Raw genomic sequence first — 17,804 nt, 5'->3', positions numbered from 1 at the left:
GATAACTTTACAGAAAACTAAATGGAATCTTTTGAACAGACAGTTCTGATTGAACTATTTCAATTACTGGAGTAATCAGTAGAAAGAACTACTGTGTTGTAAGTAAACTTAGTATTAGCAAACATTCAGATCAAATGAGAATAGCCAGGAACTGGAATTTTATCATAACACAAGTTTAATAAGACTGTTGCCATTCGGGGCGCCTGGGTGGCACAGTCGTTAAGCATCTGCCTTCGGCTCAGGGCGTGATGCCAGCGATCTGGGATCAAGCCCCACATCAGGCTTCTCCTCTAGGCTTAGGAGAAGCCTGCTTCTTCCTCTCCCACTCCCCCTGCTTGTGTTCCCTCTCTCGCTGGCTGTCTCTCTCTGTCAAATAAATAAAAAAATATTAAAAAAAAAAAAAAAGACTGTTGCCATTCAATAGAAGTAAGTACTCTCTACCCCTCTTCAATTCTGTATACAAAAGATGGAAAGAAAATGAAAAAACAGGAGAAATTAACAAGTGAGTCCCAAATAAAAAATAAGCAAGACACAGGAATAACTTACTTAAGTGTATATACATTTAAATATCACTATAAAAGCACAACCTGGAAAGAATATTTGCAGCTGTATCCGGATTGGCGAATTCGAACTGTCTCCAGCATCCCAGTATACCGAAGCTGTCGAAGTACCAAGGCATCGTTGAATCTTAACGGCAGCTAAAACAAAGCAAATGGAAAAAAGATTAATCCAGACTAAGAAATCTACAAATTAATGTTTCTCTTGTAAGTATGTTTAACTTTTGAATATCCAAAAATTGACTGGAGATTTTCTGGTTAAGACACAGCAGAGGCGACAGGAAATCTTACCTCCCCAGCTGGTAGCTTCAGAAAAGTTCTAATTGCCTGACACTAGGGAAAAAGGAGAAACCAAGCTTCCAGGCTTCTGTAGTTGCAGAGGGAGAGATCCTTCAAAGCTAAAAAGAAATGTAGTTGTCCACAGGAGGAGGCCACATAGTCTAGCCACTACAGAAATCTATAACCTACTTATATATAATCAAGAGGGTCTGTATTTTTGTTTTTAATTAAGATTTTCTTTATAATCTCACTCAGAAACCACCTACCCCACTCTACCAGTTGCCTTGGTTTACTGAGAGCTGACAGATTCTTCTTTCAATGACTAGTACAAGCTTAAGAGTACCTTATCTCCTGTGGCACCTGGGTGGCTCTGAGGGTTAAGGATCCAACTCTTAGATTCAGCTCAAGTCATGATCTCAGGGTCATGAGATCAAGCCCTGCATCCAGCTCTGCACTCAGCAGGGAGTCTGGTTGAGATTCTCTCTCTCTCCCCCTCTGCCCCTAACCCCCCCACTCTCTCTTGCTTTCAAATAAATAAATCTTTAAAAAAGAGAGAGAGAGAGAGAGAGAGAGAGTACCTTATTTCCCTAAACGCTTTTTGCTGATGATACTGGTAGGACACACTGAAAAACAAAAAATTGCTATAGTCCCTAAGAACTGATCTCACTGCCTAGGCACTGATGAGGAAGAAGCTAACGGGAGGTAGTCATTCATCACCAGTCACAACACCCTGTCACTTGTAGGTATCTCAGTAGGCATGTTTTTAGATATTCCAAAGATATATTTGGAACTTCTGATATTTCTCCCTGTTCTGAAATACTATTTTCAATAACCCCCTAAGGCAATCCCAAACATTTTCCTGCAAAGAGATGGGACATACCAGCTATCAAGCAAAAAAAATCAAATGGGCAACTTATGTTACATAGTAATAGCAGTCAGGACACCTGGGTGGCTCAGTCAGTTAAGTGTCTGCCTTCAGCTCAGGTCATGAGCCTGGAGTCCTGGGACTAAGCCCTACATAGGGCTTCCTGCTCAGCGGAGAGCCTGCTTTTCCCTCTCTCGCTGCCCCTCCTCCCTGTTTGTGTTCTCTCTCTTTCTCTCAAATAAATAAAATCTTTAAAAAATAAAAATAAAAAAATAGTACTAATAGCAGTCAGTTTATTTAGTACTTATTCTATGCCCTGAAATACTTCATTAACTGTTAAACTTTCTGTATACCAAGGTCTCCATTAACAGGACTCAAACTTCTATTTAACTGTAAATAAAAAGGTTTCCATTTTTGTTACTCTAAAAGAATAGCTAACATTTGCTAAACAATTAGTATGGGCCAGGAACATTCTAAGTACTTTGCAGGTATTGACCCATGTATATACTACACCAACACACTATTTAGGCTGGTCCTATAATTATAGTATATTCCTTTTTTTAAAAAAAAAGATTTTATTTATTTGACAGAGAGACAGCCAGTGAGACAGCCAGTGAGAAAGGGAACACAAAGAGGGGGAGTGGGAGAGGAAGAAGCAGGCTCCCAGCGGAGCAGGGAGCCCGATGCGGGGCTCGATCCTGGAACCCCGGGATCACGCCCTGAGCCAAAGGCAGACGCTTAACGACTGAGCCACCCAGGTTCCCCTAATTATAGTATATTTTTACAAAGATGAAAATATAAAAGCCACAGAAACGGTAAGTTCACAAAGTTTGTAAACTGCAGAGCTGAAGACTGCTTCCTAAAAATTAAGAAAGCTGGGCATAATTCATGCTATATATTTACAGTACTATAGAACTATACATTTTGGTGTTCAGGCTGGGAACTATTTTTTCCTTTGATGAACATAAAGAAATATGACAAATGTTTATACTTATTAGATATATTTTACAAAGCTCTAAATAGGAGACCTATCATAAAAAACAGGAAGGAATCAAGAACGTCCACAGTACCTTCCTTATTTAGCAGAGACAAAAAGCTCTAAACATAAAAAATGCTAAGCAAATTCTTTAAGAATGACAGCTTATATGCAAACACGATTAAATCTCGGGGTAACAAAAGTTGCATAGAACTCTTTTTTATGATGGAATTTCATTACGTATTTGCTTCTCAGATTCTTAGGAAACATTAAATCAAGGCTATATAAATATCAAAAAGGCAGGTAAGTACAGAAATTAGAAGGGTATCTACAGAAAATACAGAACACTGTTTTCCTTAAAAAGATTATAGATAGCTCTTCCCCTCTACTTACTCTCCTTAAAAAAAATGTAAAGCCTGATTTGAGGTAAGCAGAGCTAGAAGCTCTCATTTACAGGACATTTTTACCTTTTCAGCATTAGAGCGAATGCATTTTACAAAATAAGGTTCTGCCTGACCAAGTGTCTCCATCAGCTTGCTTAATGAGGCCTGCAATACAAAGCAATATAATTAGCATTTTCTCCCATTCCAAACTGGCAGGAAATAATTTATAAATACAAACAATAATGTTGCCAAACTATGCTGAAACAATGGTATACACAGAAACAGCTTTCTTTCTCAAAAGTGAATCGTGTATATTCCCATACTGATTAAATTAAGAAGAAGGATGGTAGTTTAATCTTAAAGCTCATAGTTAAGCAACAGTAAATATTGCAGATATAAATTTTCACTTTTTTCTTCACATTTCATAAAACAATTTATTCAAACTCATACGTTCCTAGAACAACGTTGAAAATCTCCAGTAGGGTATCCACTAGCTAGTATTTCCCCACTTTCAGTGTTCATGTAAGCGATGTCCCCTCTTTCTTTCCTGATACGGTTAATTTGTACTTTACCTCTTTTTTTTTCTGATTAGTCTAGTAGAGGTTTATAATTTTATTTTTCAAAGAACCAGCTTTTTGGTTTTGTTGATTTTTCTCTATTATTTTTGTTTTCAATTTCATTGATTTCTGTTTTTATCTTTATCATTTTATTCCATCTGCTTGCTTTGGAATTAGTATGTTTTTCTTTTCCAGTTTCCTAAGATAGAAGCTTATGCTATTGATTTGAGACCTTTTTCCTTTCATTAAAAGCATTTAATGTTATCAATGAAACTTGGAGCACTGCTTTACCTATACTGCACAAACTTTGATATTCATTTAAAATATTTTTAAAATCTTCCTTCCTCTGTGACTCATGTATTATTCAGATGTCTGCTTTTTATTTTCCAAATATCTGGGGATTGTTATCTTTCCTTTATTGATTTCTGGTTTAATTCCATTTTATGGTCAGATAACATATTTTGTTTTTTAGTACTCTATTTATCTTTTGGCTTCTCTATTTCTTTGTAGTATTTTTTAGTGGCTGCTCTAAGGATTATAATATGCAAACTTAACTTGTCACAGTCTATTCAGAGTTTATATTTTAGGACTTCAAGTAAAACTCAGAAACCTTATGACCATCTAGACTCCTACTACTATTGTCATATATGTTATAGCAACATACTACTTTTTTACTTTTAAGTGCTCTTTTTTGTCAGAAATGTTTACTATAGTATAAAATACATAAAATAAAATGCTTAAATCATAAGTATACAGTTTGACGAATTTTTACAAAGGGAACACACTCTTGTAACCAAAGCCCAACTCAATAAACAAACTATTACCAGAACCTCAGAAGCCCCTCTTTACCCCATCCCATTGAATTTAGCAAGGTCACTGTACATAAGTTACCTACCTCCACACCTGAACCAAGGGTAACCATTACCCTGACTTCTAAGATGGTTAGTTAGTTTTGCCTGCTCTATGACTTCATATAAGACACCAGTACTAGTACTAGTACATAGACACTATGTACTAGTTTGTATTTGTTGCATATAATTATATTTCATACATTTTCAGTGCTATACAGTAGTAATCCATTATATGACTATACCACAACTAAATAATCCATTGAAGATTTATCTGTTCCAGTTTGGGCTATTATGCATAAAGCTGCTATGGGTATTCTTCTACATATCTTTTAACTGTTTTCCAAATACCTGCATCAGTTTATATTACAATAGCAGTGTATAAAAGTTCTGGTTGCTCCACATCCCTGCAAATCTTTGTATTATCAGTCTTTTTTATTTCAGCCATGCCCGCAAGTATGTAGTTAATTTGCATTTCTCTGATGACTAATAATGTTGGGCAGGTATTTAATAGGCTCACTGGCCTTCTGGATTATATCTTTTGGTATCAGACAAGTTTTGGCTGTTCAAGACTTTTGCCCATTTCAATTAGGGTATCTGTCTTTTTAAAAATTGATTTGTGGTTCTTCATATATTCCATATACAAGGTCCTTTTCAGATGTATTGCTAGTATATTTTCATACCTTGCAGCTTGCACTTTCATTCTCTTAATAATGACATTTTGTTTTTAAAAATTTTATTGAAATACAACTTAAATAATATAAAAACGTACCCATTATAGTCTACACATCAATGATTTTTAGTAAGTTTATATAGTTGTACAAACATCACTATAAGTGAGATGTAGAAATCTTCCATCACCCCAGAAATTTCCCTCCTGCCCATATGCAAGTAATAACTGCTCCTGCTCACAGCCCCAGGAAACCACCAATCTGCTTCTTGCTGCTATAAACAAACTATCTTTGAAAAAATAATCCTTTTAAACACCTTTTCCTCTGATTATAAAGCCAATATGTGGGTATTGTAGAAAACTTAAGACACAGATGCATGTTCAGAGAATAAAAGTCAACTTGACAGTTATGTAATTGTTATTATGATCACATTTATTGCCAAATGCCCAGTCACAATAAAAGGAAATGGATTTCTATGTATATAAAACTAAAATAAAACCAGAAACTACCTAAAATCCCATTTAGTTAAATAAAGATGGCAGTAGCATGAAGTTTAAAATATATATAGACAAAAACCATACACATTATGTTAACAGTGATTGTATCTGGGCAGTAGGCTTAAAGGCAGGTTTTGTTTATAGTATCAATTTTCTGCTGCCTGTCTCCTCACACTGAAAACAATGAATTACTCTTTGGGATATCCACTACCCACATATGAAAGGATGAAAAAGAAAGGCAGCTGACTTTTTCCACCCCTGTTACTTCTCTCTAAAATGACCACTATAATATGGCTTTTAAGTCATATGAATCATTTTCCATTCAGGTATCTTGCAGATCATCTTGACTTTTCAAAGCCAATCTGAATGAAACAGATTCCTCTTTCTAAAAAACCTTTTTTTATAAAAAGGTAAAATAAGAAATAACCTGAAACTGGGCACTGATGCTGGGAGGTTTCTTCTTCTTGTGCAAATGAAGAAGAGACTTGGTGATGCGATCCTGTAGCGTCAGTCTTGTCAGGTGCTTTAAAGAATTTACCTCTAACAAGTGCTGAAATGAAGCGAGAAAAATCAAATTCTTCACATAAATTAATCAAAGAACAGGAAAAACAAAATTATAAGCCAGTTTTCATTATCACCTAGGTATAATGACTGTGGAGACTGGATATTCAACATCCATCTTACCCTCCTGTTTTCCTGCAGAAGCTTTCCAACTAAAAAGAAAACTGCATTTCTCAAACTCTCTTGCATTTGGGTTCCCGATGCAATTTAAGTTTATCATTTAAAATCCCACATGTGAAACTAGGAAGATCTAACTGAAACAGAGACGTTGACTACTAGCTTCTGTTTCTTCTGACAACCATACACATCAAAGGACTTTAGCTTTTTGTGATCCCAATGTCCAGGTACTACCTTTATGAGTTGAGAGGCAGAGGAATTTGTATGGTCACTGAAACTCTAGGAAATGCACCTTAGCCCTGGACCCAATAGTTGTAGCAGCTCCTTCCTCATTCCTGGATCACACCACAGGTAGTATGTGCCTGGAACCACCAGCTAGAATGGCAGTTTCCTGCTTTCCTAGCTGACTGCAGCTGGGGTCAGTTCTGCACTGCTGTTTTAATACTCTGAAACTCTTAAGACTTCTAACGATTTTGTAAGCTCCTCTTTGAATTAAGTCCTTTTCTACTTAAAAATACCCACAGTAATTATTGTTATCTGTAACTGAATCCTAACTCAGAGAGACAATAAATTAAATTCAATCCTATGGCTACAGCACCTAAGCCAGAAATGTACACAGAAAAAAACAAAACATCAACCCTATCAACCATGATCCTGATATACTAATCTTGATAATAAGACAGGAGTTATACATAAAGCAACTAAAGAATACAAAATAGGATATTAATAAAGTATTTGAGAGCTTTTGTAGCCAATCACAATTTTTAAAACCATACCATATTTATGGCAGAGTTTGTCCACGGAAAGAATATATTTACACATATGTACAACTATATAATGTCATTCAAAAAGTACTAAAAATTTTATTGTATGAAAAGCACAGAACTGAGTTAAAAACATGACAAATTTAAGAGTCTAAAAATATTAATTTTGACAATATAAACACTTAAAATATAAACTTTCAAGTGGCAACAAGTACAATACATATTTTAACAAATGCAACTAAATAAAATTTTTCCAACAATGACAAAAACTTATTATCTGTACATAAGAACTATAAAAAACTACTTTAAAAATTCATCCCACAATTACAAATGAACAAAAGACTTGAAACAGGCAATTTTCAAATAAAGTATAAATGACAAATAACATAATGACAATTATTCAACCTGACTTATAATCAAAGAAAAGTACATTTCTTTTGAACAAGAGATTTGCTGGGGCACCTGGTGGCTCAGTCGGATAAGCGTCTGCCTTCAGCTCAGGTTGTGATCTCAGGGTCATGAGATCAAGGCCTGCCGTTGGGGCTCCCTGCTCAGTGGGGAGTCTGCTTCTCCCTCTCTCCCTACCCCTCCCCCCACTTATTCTCTCTCTCTAATAAGTAAATAAAATCTTTTTTAAAAATTAAAAAAATAGATTTTCTGTATGTCAGACTGACAACGTAACAAAGACTAACGAAACCCAGTATTCACGAGATTGTAAAGAAACAGACCTATTTATGCACCATTCTTAGGAATGCAGATCAGTATAACTTTTCTAATAAACAATTTTACTTATACGTATTTAAGGAGATTATCAAAGAAGATCTGAAAGTTATTTCTGACAATGTATTCAAAAAACAGTGAAAAACAACAGAGATATGCAATTATATGGAATTATTTTCATAAAGTATGCTTTAGCCACACAACTAAATACTATACAGTTCATAAATATACTGTAACCTTATTTACTGACACAGAAAAATATTTGCAACTACTCTGACAAAATACCCCATATAATCAGGAACAATGTCCTCTTGTCAGTACTATTCAACACAGTACTGGAAGTCCTAGCCCCAGCAATCAGACAACAGCAACAAAAATATAAGAGGCATCCATATTAGTAAAGAGGAAGTTAAACTGATACTATTCACAGATGACATAATATTATACATGGAAAACTCTAAAGACTAACAAACTATTAGAAGTAAATGAATTCAGTAGTTATAGAATATAAAATATACAGAAATCAGTTGTTTCTATACACTTATAATGAGAAGCAGAAAGAGAAATTAAGAAAACAATTCCATTTGCAACTGCACCAAACAGAATAAAATATCTTCAAACAAACTTAACAAGAAGGTGAGAGATCTGTACTCTGAAAACTAAAATACACTGATGAAAGAAACTGAAGAGGACACAAATAAATGGAAAGATATTCCATACTCGAGGATTGGAGGAATTAATATTGTTAGAATGCTCATACTACTCAAAGCCTTAGCAACATTTTTCTTGATATGTCTTCTTAGGCAAGGGAAACAAAAGCAAAAATAAACTACTGGGACTACATCAAAATAAAAAGCTTTTTGCACAGCAAAGGAAACCATCAACAAAACGAAAAGGCAACAAAGTAAATGGGAGAAGATACCTGCAAATGATATATCCATTAAGGGGTTAACAAAAGTGATGCAATTAAAAAGTGGGGCAGAGAACCAAAGAGACATTTTCCAAAGAAGACATATAGATGGTCAACAGACACATGAAAAGATGCTCAACATCACTCACTATCAGGGAAATGCAAATCAAAACCACACTGATAGCACCTTACACCTATCAGAATGGCTAGCATCAGAAAGACAAGAAATAACAAGTGTTGGTGAGGATGTGGAGAAAAAGGAACCCTCATGCACCACTGGTGGAACCTAAACTGGTACAGCCACTACGAAAAACAGTATGGAGGTTCCTCAAAAAATTAAAAATAGAAATATCATATGCTCTAATAGTTCTACTACTGGGTATTTACCCAAAGAAAACAAAAACACTAATTCAAAGAGATATACGGACCTCTATGTTTATTGCAACATTATTTACAACAACTTATTGCAACATTATTTACAACAATTCAGTGACTGATAACTGAATGGAATTTTTTACTTCAGGAGGAGCCAACATGAATATTTTTAAACCATATGAAGTTTAAAAAGAATGGTGCAAATAGCTAGACCCAGTGGTGGCATTCAAATTACTAAAAGGTTAATTATGGAAAGAGCTCAAATGTCTATCACCTGATGAATGGATAAAGAAGATGTGATAGACAGATAGACAGACAGACAGACAGACAGACACAATATTACTCAGCCATCAAAAAGAATGAAATCTTGCCATTTGCAACGCATGGATAGAGCTAGAGTGTATGACGCTAGGCGAAATAAGTCAGTCAGAGAAAGACAACTACCATACAATTTTACTCATATGTGTAATTTAAGAAACAAAACAGCATAGGGGAAGAAAAAAAAGAGAAGTGGGGGGAAGCAAACCATAAGAGACTATTAACTATAGAGAACAAACTGAGGGTTGACGGAGGGAGGTGAGTGGGGATAAGATGATGTGTATTAAGAAGGGCACTTGTGATGAGCACTGGGTGTTCTATGTAAGTGATGAGTCACTAATTTCTACTCCTGGAACCAATGGCACACTACATGTTAACTAACTAGAATTTAAAAAAAAACTTGAAACAAATACAAAAGGATAAAGAGACAGTGAACGAAAAAAGAAACACATGAAAAGATAAGATGTTTGATAATGAAAGTGGTATCCTTTTTCTCTACATAACATCTTTTCATGATAAGAATATAATTACAAACCACTTAACATAAATTTTCTTGTGCTTTGTGGTTTAAAACAATATTTACCACTACCAGAAACCACATAAGCAGTGCATTACATTTTCTTTGGAAACCTAAGAGGCTTAAGTAGAAGAAATAATAACCTCATATTTTTTTGTTTTTTGAACTAGAGAATTGTGAGAATAAACAGCTCTTTCTCAGTTTTTTAAAAATTCTGGAACTTATCAAAAAGTTTACAAGTGACAGGATCCCTTCTTTGGGATGGTAAAAGAGAAAGAAACAGATTTTTCTTCCTTTAGTAAATTCAATAAATATTTTTGGAATACCATCCAAAAATCTACTATGTAGATCACGGTAGGCAAATTAGAGCCATGGGCTAAAACCTATCCACTGTTTTTATATAGTTTATATGATGGGAAAAAAATTAAAATAATATTTAATGACCCATGAAAAATTATGTGAAATTCAAATTTCAATGTCCAAAAATAAAGTTCTACTGAAATACAGTCATACTTATTCAGTTACATATTGTCTATAGCTGCATTTGTGCTACAATAGCACAGCTAAGTAGTTAACAGAGACTATAGGACCGTGAGCCTATCTGGACCTTTACAGAAATCCTTGGCTGACTAGTGCTAATGATAATGAGTTAGATAAGCACTAATTAGAAATTATTTAAAATCAGGTAAAATTCAAAATTTCACCTTAACCTGGCTTAAGGATAAATGAAAAGATCTTATGTAAAGATGCAATTACTTAACAAAAATTAACATTTATAATTCAGATGCTTTTCAAACACTAGAATACGAGATATATCACAAATATTTACCTGAACCATTAAACGTGGCCATTTCCTCACATCCAGTGTTATTTCTAAAATGGATTTAACTGATTACACAAAATTAATACCTATTTTGGGTACAAATAAGGTATTGCTTATCTTTGATTATTTATAGACTGTTTGCACGAGTAAGAAAAAAAATAATTATGGTGTAGGGCACCAACAGAAAAAAGTTTTTCATAATACTCACCTTTGGAAGGCCAGGCTTGGACTTGAAATTTTTGTTTCTCCTATACAGACAAATCATTACATTTGAAAAATTAGAAAGTATTAGAAAAAACTACTGTACAGATGAATGATTTCCAGGTCTCTATTAAAACAACAGACTATATATACCCATTTCCAAGATACAGGTCCTCTATATGAAAATACTCATTCAACTAAGCAAGCACCATTGGGAATGAAAAACAAGCAAGGAAAAGAGAACAAGAAAAGAAATGCCTGCTCTGTAATGTTGGTAGAAACAGATTTAAGCCTGATAATCAGTACTGTAATGTTGTACATTCAAAACTAAAATTTTGTTTTCTTTTGGACATTAATAAAGTTTCACTTTCTTATACCTATGGAAACTTTGTTTCTGTCATTTTAACATTTTAAATAGATGCCTAATTTCATGTATTTTTAAAATGTTTTACTAAAATACTTATGACTTTCCCATTATACAAATTTAAAATTCTTGGGATGCCTGGGTGGCTCAACCAGTTAAGTGTCTGCCTTCGTCTCAGGTCATGATCCTGAGGTCCTGGGATTGAGTCCCACATCGGGCTCTTTGCTCAGGGGGGAGCCTGCTTCTCCCTCTGCCTGCCACTCCCCCTGCCTGTGTTCTTTCTCTCTCTATCTCTCTGACAAATAAACAAAATCTTTTAAAAAAAAAAGAAATTAAAAATTCTGTTTTTCTTCTTTATAATTCAATATTATATTTACATCAGGATTTTTTTTTAATAGATAAAGAAAAGGAATAATGCCCAAGACTTATGAACATGAGCTGGGGAGTCAGAAAGACCTGAGCTTGAATCTACACTCTACCTAAATCTAAAGCCTACTGGAGTAAGATTTTTAACTTTTCTAAGTCTCGGTTTCTTTAATTCACATTAATGTAAAATAATGTAGAATGTAATAATGTAAAATGAGGATGATAATACCACCGTCTTAAAGTTATTGTAAGGATTAAATGAGTTAATTTACAATTCTAAAGTATAGCAAGACTTATATAAATTGAGCCCATTAGCACTGTTAAGCATTGACTTAGACAGGGAATGAAGAATCCAATTCAGTCATAGATCTAGCTAGTGGCCCAAAAATATGCTTTGAAATAGTGTCTGAAATATGTGGATACAGGGAGCTAAGAACTTTTTACTGGTCGAACCTGCATAGTTATATCTATGCCTTCAAAACAGTCCTATAATCAGGTAATGAGGAATGTCAGGCTGGATAAAGGTTATATGTCACTATATGGGCTCCCAGTCACCATTTTATTTTTTTCCATGGTTCTTTCAGTTTATTGTTTGGTAGAAACGCAGGCTCTTGAACTCTGTATAAACATCTCACAAAGTGCTTCTTGTAGATTACAAAAAGTCAAAGCCAATTTTCTTTGAGATGGGGCCCTTAGATCTGACATTCAAGTCACCATAACAGAAACAGGAGCTGTTGTACCTGACATTCTGGAAGGCCCAGTCACCATCTTATACGGGATTTTACTGTCCAAATTGTTAGGATTGTCCAAATTAAAGGACAATTGTGGTTCAAGACTGGGAATCCTAAAAAGATGTAAAGCTTTTTTCTCTATTTGGAGGTAGGGTCTGTCAAAGAGTAATAATCATCTCCATGAGTACATCCAACCATGATTCTCCTGGTGAGATGAAAACAAACAAACCACCAGCTTCATAATGAATGAGATTCACAGCTCTAAATACGACTTTTGATTCACTTGTTTCGCTCAAAATTCTCCTCATGAAAATGATTCACCATCACCTGTCTCTTCTTTCTCAGCCAGAAATTTTAAACCAGTCATAAAAAGCAATCCACATTTCTGATCAATACTAACATGAGAATTCCATGCGCTCTTTCCAAGAGTTTGCTGCTAGCTGAATTAGCAAATATCCCATCCTTATCCAGCAAAGAGGTGCTACTTGGTAGTCTGCTCTGACGAATCCCAGTTCTGCCGTTGCATGCAATATCAAATGTATCTCTGTAAAATTAAGTACAATTTCCTTTAGTTAACTGAGACACATCTAACATTCTCCAAATTGCTTAAATAAGTAAAATCTAAAACTAAAGTCAAAATTTAGAAAAAAAGCTAAACCAGCAAAAAATAATTTTATCACAGAGATTACCAATCAATTTGGACTAACCTTTTCCTCGTTCAGAACAAAGAATTCCTATGGATTCTGGTACATTCAAATACAAATGTGCACGTAGATGAACATATAATACAGCTAATATCTTTAAATTTATTAAACTATTTACAATCAGTAAATAATATAATGTATTATACATAATGTGATGGTTTTTGTCTTTGTTAGATTTTAGAACTTGCAAATAGCACTGAAGGAATTAACAATCCTAATAGGCTGCCCCATTCTATGGAATATTTCATTTCTTCCTGGGAGGTCACACACTCACTTCCTATACACATATCCACCAAAGTTACTAAGCATCTTTTATGGGCTGAGCACTACTATTCTAGCCACTGGAGATAGAGGAGTGAACGAAACAGATAAAATTATCAGTGATTAAAATATGAAGAATTAATAGGGGGCTTTCCAGGTAAAGATAACAAATTGGTCACATATTTGGATTCCTCCAGAAACCTGTGAGAATCAATAAAATAATTTTTAAGGGAATAAACACTTATATTCTTATATACTAAGAGACAATAGTAACACAGTTTTGAAATATGGAAAGCAGATGGATATAGAAAGCAATCTATACTTTCTGGCTGTGGAAGAAGACTGAGAAGCATCCATATTTACAAAACTCCCAAAGGCTCCAGAGATGGTCGTACCAAGTACCTGTGGAAGTGGTAGCAAAGGTGGGTTAAGAACAAGAGCGATAGGTGAAAGTCAGTTTAAAAGCAGTTAGAACTCCATGCAGCCTGATGACCATTCCTCCTTTATCTAAGCAAGAGGATGAAAGAGAAAGTCCATGGACTAGACAGCACCAGGCACAACTGGGGATGGGTATACTTAACAAAAGTCAAAGAAAATACTGAAAATAGACGGTCGGTCCTATTACCCCACTGGCTCCTGAATGCTGGCAGCTGGGACTAGAGCCTTCAAGAAGAAAATAAAAATAAACTTCTGTGTGGAATCTGACCAGCCCAAGAGGGAAGACCCAAAGATATACTGGTATATTCTAGACATTACAACACATCCAACTAATCAGATTCCAATTAACTTTTTAGTGTTTCAATATGAATATGAACAGCTGACCAAGGTTCGCTAGACATCTGATGAAAGCCCCTAGCATGAAACAGAGACCAAAACAATCATGGCATAAACAACTTGAAGTAAAAAAAGATTTTTTAAAGCTGTCAGTAATATTTTTAGAGAAGAGAGAAAGTATTGCATCTATAGAGTAAGATACTATGAAAAAATTTAAAAACTGAGAAAACAAAATAATGAAAAGCTCCTAAAAATTAAAAATGTAACACCGATGAAAATGCAGAATATATCCACTCATTCAAAAATATCTATTGAGCACCACCTAATGCCAATTTTTTTCTAGCATCTTCACATTACTTAAATTCAAATGGAAGAAAACAAACAATAAACACATAAGAAATATACTGCATGTCAGATAATAGGTGCTAAGGAGAAATTTTAAACATATAAGAAGAATAATGCCAAGATGCTAAACTTTAATAGGGAAGTCAGGAGAGGCCCCACGAATAAGACTCCATTTAAACAGAGATGTAAAGGAGATAAAAACGCAAATCAAGCAGTTATCTGGAAAAAGAGCATTCTACTCAGAGAGAAGAGCAAACACACAGTATGGGAGGCAAGAATTCTGTTGATGAATCTGAGATATATTAAATAAATCAACAATGCTGGAGTGGAATAAACAGAGGAAAAATGGTAGACCACGTCAGAGAAGGAGGAGGAAGCCATGTTACATATACCCTCTAGGATATGTAAGAATTTTTAGCTATTTTTCAAAAAGATTTTATATATTTATTTGAGAGAGAGAGCATGAGCGGGAGGAGCAGAGGGAAAGGGAGGAGCAGGCTCCTTGCTGAGCAAGGAGCCTAACACACCTGACACCGGGCTCCATCCTAGGACCCTGGGATCATGACCTGAGCCAAAAGGCAAGCGCCCAACCCACTGAGCCACCCAGGCACCCCAGAATTTTTGGCTTTTAATGGGAATGAGAAAGAATGACAAAGAAAGACTTTTAGCAAAACGCTGACATGATTCAGCTTTTTTATATTAAAATATATTTTATATCTTACATATTTATATATTATATTACAATAATGATCTGGTTGCTATATTGAAAACTGTTTGAGGGACCAAGAATAAAAGCAGGGAGATTATTTTAGGAGGCTATTACAGTAATCCATACCAGGGCAACAGCAGTGGAAGGAATAAGGAACACTGAGATTCTGGGTATCATTTTATAGTAGTCAATGAAACTTGCAGATGGACCAAATGGGGAATGTATGAGAAAGCGGAAATTAAGGATTACTTCAAGATTTTTCACTAAATAACAGATTTAGAGATGAGGAAGTAAAAGGATTATTTCTTATAAAGCAAAACAAAACAAGATGAAAAGTCATAATAAAACAGATCAAGTAGACTCAAGACCCAAAAAAAGAGTTTCTACACAGATCCTACAAGATTCTGGTACTTAAGTACAGAGGAGAGATGTCACATACAAAGGATCAAGAATCAGAAAAAAGGCATCTATTAAAAAAAACACACAAAAAAATCATGCTTAATGATTTAAAAAAACTGGAATATTTCCCACTAATATCAGGAATAAGACAAGAATGTGAGCTCTGGCCACTCTTATTCAACACTGTACTGAAATTTCTAGCCAGGGCAGTAAGTAAGAAAAAAATAAATAAAAGACATCCAAATTGGAAAGAAGTAAATTTATATTTATTCACATATGACACATGATCTTACATACAAAATATTTGAAGAAATCCACTCAACAACTTAGAACTAATGAATTAAGCAAGGTTTAAAAATTCAATTATATTTCTATATAATAGCAATGAACAATTGATTATAAAAGCAAAAAACTCATTAATAACAGCATGAAAATAATATAATACTTAGAGAAGTAAATTTAACAAAAGAAGTATAAGACTTGTACACTAAAACTAAAAAATACTGTTGAAAGAATGAAAGATCTAAATAAGTGAAAACATATTTCATGACAGTACTCCCCAAATTAATCTACAGATTCAACACAACCTCTAGCAAAAACCACAGCTGCCTTTTTGCAGAAAATAACAATAACCTTTAAGTGCACATGGAAATGCAAAGAACCCAGAATAGCCAAAACTTGAAAAGAACAAAGGTAGAAGAATTATAGTTCCTGATTTGTAAATCTGTTACAAAGCTATAGTAACTAAGACGATGTAGTACTGGCATAAGGAAAGACATATATATCAATAGAATAGAGTTGAGAATCCAGAAATAAACACGTCCATTTAGGGTCAATTGACTGATAAAGGTATTAAGACAATTCGACAGGGGAAAAAAAACAGTATTTTCAACAAATGGTGCAAAGGTGACTGGATATCTACATGCGAAAGAAGGAAGTTGGATCTCTATCTCTCAACATATAAAAACCAACTCAAAATCATAGATCTAAATTTAAAAGCTAAAGCTATAAAACTCTTAGGTAATGATTTCTTAAATATAACAAAAGTATAACAAAAAAGAAAAACAGATTTCTTTAAAATTAAAAATTTTACATTTCAAACAACACCATGAGAAAAGTGAAAGGACAATTCCCAGACTAAAAGAAAATTTTTTCAAGTCCTCCATCTGATAAGGGATCTAGATCTAGAATATATAAATAACTTACACCTCAACAATAAGACAACCCAACTAAAAAACAGATTACTCAGAAATAAAAAGAAATCAACTATTGATACGTTTAATAACCTAACAAATTAAGCCCCATGTTTAGTGAAAAGAACTAATCTCAAAGTCATGAAAGGAATTAGGACACATCACCCCAAATTATGCTACTTTCACATAAGGGAACCAAGAAGAATCAACAGATACAGGAAGAGTCAGTTCTCTCTCTACCCCTTAACCCCCTAAAAGCAGGGCATAAATTTCCCTTTATGAAAGTCCTTCCCTCTCCCCTATTAGGAAAAGGAGAGCAGCTTTTATCACCTGAGGTAAGAGAGTAGGAACTGAGGTAAGTTTACTTAAATAAGCCTCACTAAAATAACCCTCATCTTCCATTAGTTCCCCCACATATTCCCTAGTCACTTCCCCACATTTTACCATCCCTTAAAGCCCAAACCCTCTTTCTTTTATAAAAAGGGTATATACGCCCCAAAGTGTGAAACTGCTTTTTTGAGTTTCACTTCTCTTCTGTGAATACTCATGCACATAAAATACTAATAAAAATTATGTGCTTTTTCTCCTGTTAATATGTCTCTTATAAGTTTAATTCACAGGCTCCCAGCTACTGAACATAAGATTTTTCTCCCTAACAGTGTCATCCAACATGATTATATTTATATAACATTATCAAAATAACAAAAGTAGAAAAATGACTAACACACTAATGGTTGCTAGAGGATAGGACAGGGACACGGGTAAATACAAATAGGCAGCATGAATGAATTTTGTGATGATGAAGGAGTTCTGTATCTTGATTGTGGCATTGGTTACGTAAATGTATATATTTATGTATATATATATAGGCAGCATGAATGAATTTTGTGATGATGAAGGAGTTCTGTATCTTGATTGTGGCATTGGTTACGTAAATGTATATATTTATGTATATATATATATACAGGCAGCATGAATGAATTTTGTGATGATGAAGGAGTTCTGTATCTTGATTGTGG

General features: G+C 34.4%; 1 protein-coding gene across 1 annotated transcript in view; it reads right to left on the bottom strand.

Annotated features, from left to right (window-relative positions):
- MYO9A (myosin IXA) overlaps positions 1 to 17,804 on the bottom strand; it is a 281,871-nt gene that overhangs the window by 109,622 nt on the left and 154,445 nt on the right. Inside the window, exons 17-21 of the mRNA XM_040643036.1 lie at positions 12,801 to 12,944; positions 10,947 to 10,986; positions 6,061 to 6,183; positions 3,145 to 3,225; positions 588 to 698 (exon numbers count right to left, since the gene is read on the bottom strand). Of these exons, the coding sequence (XP_040498970.1) occupies positions 588 to 698; positions 3,145 to 3,225; positions 6,061 to 6,183; positions 10,947 to 10,986; positions 12,801 to 12,944 (499 nt within the window). The remainder of the gene's footprint in view (positions 1 to 587; positions 699 to 3,144; positions 3,226 to 6,060; positions 6,184 to 10,946; positions 10,987 to 12,800; positions 12,945 to 17,804) is intronic.

Source organism: Ursus maritimus, unplaced genomic scaffold, assembly GCF_017311325.1.
Source record: "Ursus maritimus isolate PB19 unplaced genomic scaffold, ASM1731132v1 scaffold_27, whole genome shotgun sequence".
NCBI classification, from domain to species: domain Eukaryota; kingdom Metazoa; phylum Chordata; class Mammalia; order Carnivora; family Ursidae; genus Ursus; species Ursus maritimus.
This window is presented reverse-complemented; position numbering and strand designations above follow the sequence as displayed.